The sequence below is a fragment of the Sitophilus oryzae genome, unplaced genomic scaffold (assembly GCF_002938485.1).
Source record: "Sitophilus oryzae breed Bouriz unplaced genomic scaffold, Soryzae_2.0 scaffold_1297_pilon_pilon, whole genome shotgun sequence".
Taxonomy (NCBI): Eukaryota; Metazoa; Arthropoda; class Insecta; order Coleoptera; family Curculionidae; genus Sitophilus; species Sitophilus oryzae.
Window position 1 is genome coordinate 1,383,462 of NW_022145945.1, and position 5,720 is coordinate 1,389,181.

The following is a 5,720-nucleotide window of genomic DNA, read 5'->3' on the forward strand; positions in this document are numbered from 1 at the left end:
ACTAATAGTGATGTATTATTATTTGCATTCACAAAATTTATATGTATATTTTGCAAGTATCAATGTTCGAAAAATTATATTTACAAATAATACAATATCATCTAAAAAAAGGCGTCAACGATGGCTATGAAATGAAGATCGCTTGCATTTTATATGTAAAATTATTCTAAAATTTTTGATTTTCTTGGGATTTTTAGGTTCGGGAAAAACGCTGATTTAAGTTTTCATTTGGGTTTTCATTATTTTTATTTGTTTAAAAAAAACGCTTTGGCTAACTATAGCCTTCATCAGTGTTGTGTCATATGAAAAAAATAGTGTCGAATATAATCCAAAAAATTACATATAAAATATTCACACCACATAATGTTTACTGCAATTAATAAACTAATATAAACTTATCAAAAGATGACCACATATTTTTTAGAATTATTATTCTTAACACTAAAACTATCTACATTGACTATGGAGTACGCAGTAAACATTATGTGGTGCGTGGTGTGAATATTTTATATGTAATTTTTTGGATTATATTTGACACTATTTTTTTCATACGACACAACACTGATGAAGGCTATAATGTTAACCATAACGTTTTTTTTAAACCAAATAAAAATAATGAAAAACCAAATGAAAACTTAATCAGCGTTTTTTTCCGAACCTAAATCCCAAGAAAATCAAAAAATTTAGAATATTTAGAAACAAGATTCAAGAATATAAAATTTTCCAAGATTGTAAAATTCTAGTTAATTATTTTATGTGTACAATTATTTAGGGAATGTCATCGATGTTCATTTCCAAATCAACTAGACGCCGATTTTTTTCGATGATACGGTATAATTCTTACATAAAATGTAAATAACATTCGACCAATTAAAACAAAGATATGAATTTCTTAGTATTTTTAGTAACACCTTTATTCTTAAAACTTAATTTTGTATTGCAAATATACCAATTTTATTGTTATTTTATTCATATTGTATTCAGCCATCACTTAAATATTTGATATTAATTTGATATTATAAATAATCAATACTATTCAGTAAAAATTACTGAACAAATATATGTTATGCTTTACATACATTATATTATCAAACAAAAACACATTCTTCTTTTAAACTTTATCATTCTTGTCTTTAGAAAAATCTTTTTTAATTTTGAACTCAAAATAATAATCTTTTTCATGATCTTTAATACACATATTCTTTATTTTTCCCTAGGTCATAATACCTACTTACGTGTTTATCTTACGTGTTTGAATCTATCGAAGCTGAACCAAAAACACTTGGAGTGGAGATTCCACAATATGAATAAAATAAACATAATTGTCAAGTTTTCTTTAATACCATCCTGGGAGAATATTATTTTTAAATTTATTAAAGATATTTTCAATAGAATTGTCTTGATTTATAACTCGTACCCACTTTTCTTGCTCTTCCGGATACTTTAAGCTGCCTAGTATAACTATCCTTTCCACCAGGAACACAACAAAGATGAAGCACATCACCAAAAACACACTCCATTTAAGCTTTATTGATGAATTGTTAGAGTCTTAAAAAACACACACAAAAATCACGATAAATAAAAAATTTATGGGCACTTTTAGGTTAAAGCACTTAACAAAACGTGTAATGTTTCGTGTTTTTTTTATGAGAAACAGAGTGACCATCATAGTGACCATATATCTGGTAGTACTTTATGTCACTTAAACACCAAAATAATGAGTTTTTTGCACTACAATAACAAATAATACCAAAAATCAACCGATAAAATATGAATACAGAATCTAACCCAATATCTAAGTATGTACAGCTGATGAAGTAAACAAAAGTCCGCCCGGAGGCTGATCTTTTATAGAGGGCATTGATAGAGCATGTTTATTTTTTGAATTAAAAATCTATATTTTCCAGTTTTCACTTCCAGAGATCTCGTTTTTGGATGAGCCTCGTATTTTATTTAAGAAGAATTTTTCGACATAACCAACAAATTTGATCTATAACCTAAGATTTTTGCGACAAGTAAAAAAATTTAAATGCTCTCTAGATATTCATTTTCTCTTTCGTTTTTAAAAGCCTACATTTAAGTAAATAAAGATAAATTGAGAACCAAACTACTCCTCTGTATCGTGTCCAGCTCGAGATTCTTTTAAGTGTGGTATTTATAACATGAAACTTGATCATAAACTACCATAAACAGATAGATTACCATCTATAAATAAATATATAAACCAAAAGTATTAGGATTGTGTGCCAAAAACTAGTGCAGTATTATCGTATCTTTCGTATTATTTAATAAACAATGGGAAGAAAAACGAATCAAGCTACGACTTCGATTAAAACTAAGAATTCGAATAAAAAGAACAAAACACCAAAAGAAGAGAGGGAACTACTAGATGCCGTTGATAATCTCTTAAGATTAACCACGTTACCAATACACAATAATCTACCGCATGCCCTAGAATGTCAAAGGCAGATCATAAGTTACTTGGATAGAATTAGAATAGTCGAGGATAAGTTACTGAGAAAACAAAACAAGGTATGGCGATATTTTAAGTACTATGTTTTATTTAAGGTGTTAAGTAACACAAAATAGATCTGTAAATGTTCTACAGACATGATTTAAGTCTTTACAAAAATGACTTGACTTGAAAGAACATGACTTAAGTCAAAGACTTGAGATTCAAATCATTTGAACTTTTAAAGTCTTTTTGAAACTGACTTGTTGTAACTCTGCCTAGGCATTAAGTATGTAATTTAATAATTATTCTAGGTCTCTACAAATAATAACACAACTGAAAGCACTGTACAAACTCGTCTAAGTCAAGATGTGATACAAAATTTTACCAAATGGATGAAAGAAAACGGTGGTGAGCTCCATGGCTGCTCTATTAGTTCGTTTGATGAATACGATTTAGGAATTAAAGTTGATCAGGATATTGATCAAAGCTCTCTAGTTATTGCCGTACCTAGAAAAGTTATGATGTCGGTGGAGGTTGCAGCTAAAAGTGTGATCAAAGATTTAATAAATAAGGTATGTATATCATGCCGATATAATATTTATATAAATATTTTGTGTAATTTTAGGTAGAAATACTGAAAAATATGCCAAATGTTTTACTTTCTATATACCTGCTGGTTGAAAAATTCTCACCTAACTCATTTTGGAAACCGTACTTTGACATTTTACCAAAAACCTACAGTACCGTACTATATTTTACACAAAACGATTTGGAAGAGCTTAAAGGAAGCCCAACCCTGGAAGTAGCACTGAGACAAATCAAGAGTATTGTCAGACAATACGCGTATTTTCATAAATTGTTCTGGAATTCAGATGACCCTGTATGTGAGCTGATGAGAAGCAAATTCTCTTTTCATGAATATTGGTAAGTACATTATTAATTTGATGTTTTTATTAATAAAATTTCAGTGTTTTTAAAATTTTTATTAAATAAATATTACATTATATTTCAAAAAAATACAAAACATATACTTAACCTAATATCTAATAATAACTTATTTACTGTTGAATAAAGGAATTTGATTTTATTCAACCCTAGAAGTCTTATTATATCTCTTTTAACAAGAAAAGAATGTTTATTGCACTTGATATTTAGTTATTAGAGGGAAAACCTCGAATTATATTGATTTTTTTTCAATATATTGGCGAATGCGCCAGGATACATTATTCTTATACAGGGCGTGAAAAAAATGAAAGTGATTGCTTTTTGAAAGATTAGAATATTTTTTCGTATAAAATTTTTTGATTTGGTTTGATTTTGCCTATATAGTTAAAAATAGTAAAAAAAGTTTGGTTTGGTTTGGTATAGGGCGGAAAATGCATATTAATATACCAGTCCTGAAAATATTTGCACTTATTTAAGACTCACCCTGTATAATGAAAAATATTTTTTCTACATAATGAAGTAGGAAGAAAAAGTAAACTTTAAAAATTTTCCTTAATTTTATAATAATGCATTCTTCTGATTTTTTTGCGCTTATTAATTTTAGTGTCCCTGTATATTTTAAAGAAAAATTGTAAAGGTACGTGGTGTATATTTTTCAAATATGAAAATTATACTCTAATAAGTTTATATAAAATACACTTCAATATTTTTAATTTTATTAGAGATGTATCTAGTTAAATTTATAAATTTTCTCTTTTTTTATTCTTTTCTATAAAAAAATATACTTCATATTTTTTTTATAAGAGTGTTATATCTCAACCTAGTGTTTCGGAGTTTTTGTTCAGTCATTCTATGTATGTACAGGGTGGATCAAATTCGACGCTTTTAAATGGAAACACCCTTTTCTATAGGAGAGAGACGAAAACAAATATCGGTGTCTGGAGCTCAATTGTCATCAAAAACATGATGGTGAAAACCGCACATCAATATCTGTTACCGTTTCGGAGTTACGGGGTGTTTTTCAAAAATGTGCATTTTTAACAAATCGCTGTAACTTTTTTGCTATGGAAAATTTTGTATTTCTATGAAAACATTTCCAAAGCACCTTTCTACGTAGAATTTAATGGTTTAAGTATATTTTTTTTTTAATCGATAATTTAAGAGTTATCAACAAAAAAAATGATTTTTTATTTGGGACACCCTCTATATTTTTAATTAACTGAAAATAATTTAAAATTACTTTTCCAAAAATATAGCACACTTGATATTTTGTTATAATCCCCTTCGAAATACAGAATTTTTAAAAGATCGCCACTTTTAACTAGTGGGCTTTGGACCCCATATTGATGATATGCCCTTAATGGAACTCGAAAACATATTTTCAAGCAAAACGACGCACCGCCTCTGAACGCTGAAGTTATCAGCAAATTTTTGCAGCCAATTTCAAGAATAATTGGATAGCTAACCGAGATCCCAGCCGTTGGCCGTCGAGGCCGCCTGACTTAGTGACCATGGATCTAATCCTATGGATATATTTGCGGAAGAATAAAGGTTCCTTATTCTTCCGTATAATCTAGACAAGAATTAAAAATACTTAGCAGTTATAAGAGGGTATCTTTCACCCCCACTGAGTTAATGAATTCCGCGCGAAATTTTTAAAAATTGCCCCGTCTGTCCATAACAGTAGACGGTCGATATGTCGAACACCTGTAGCAAAATCTCATGTCTTGGTATTTATTTTTATTGTTATTAGATATAGTTTAAATGTGTTGATGTTGGTTAAATATATTTTAAATTGTTATAAAATTCTGCATCTCTCATAGCAAATATTATTTTCATTTTAATTGATGCTCACGGCTAGAATTTTTTTGCATTACAGCCGGTGTCGTTCAAAGCCTACTTATTTAAAGCGGGCGAATTTTTATATACTCTATATCTCGAAGAGGAATCGAGCAAAATATCAAGTGTGCTATATTTTTGGAAAGGTAATTTTAAATTCTTTTTAATAAATTAAAAATATACAGGGTGTCCCATATAAAAAATCAAATTTTCTGTTGATAATTCTTAAATTATTAATTTTAAAAAAATTATACTTAAACCATTAAATTCTACGTAAAAGGTGCTTTGGAAATGTTTTCATAAAAATACAAAATTTTCCATAGCAAAAAAGTTACAGCGATTTGTTAAAAATGCATATTTTTGAAAAACACCCCGTAACTTCGAAACGGTAACAGATATCGATGTGCGGTTTTCACCAGCATGTTTTTGACAAAAATTGAGCTCAGACGCCGATATTAGTTTTTGTCTATCTCCTATAGAA

The 5,720-nt window shown here is 28.6% G+C and overlaps 1 protein-coding gene across 2 annotated transcripts in view; it reads left to right on the forward strand.

Moving 5' to 3' along the window:
- Positions 1-2,007: 2,007 nt before the first annotated feature.
- Positions 2,008-5,720, forward strand: part of LOC115874529 (actin-histidine N-methyltransferase) — a 76,218-nt gene continuing 72,505 nt past the window's right edge. For both annotated transcript variants that reach the window (XM_030889698.1, XM_030889697.1), the window contains exons 1-3: positions 2,008-2,532; positions 2,767-3,027; positions 3,081-3,379. In XM_030889698.1, the coding sequence (XP_030745558.1) occupies positions 2,296-2,532; positions 2,767-3,027; positions 3,081-3,379 (797 nt within the window). In that variant the 5' untranslated portion in view covers positions 2,008-2,295. The remainder of the gene's footprint in view (positions 2,533-2,766; positions 3,028-3,080; positions 3,380-5,720) is intronic.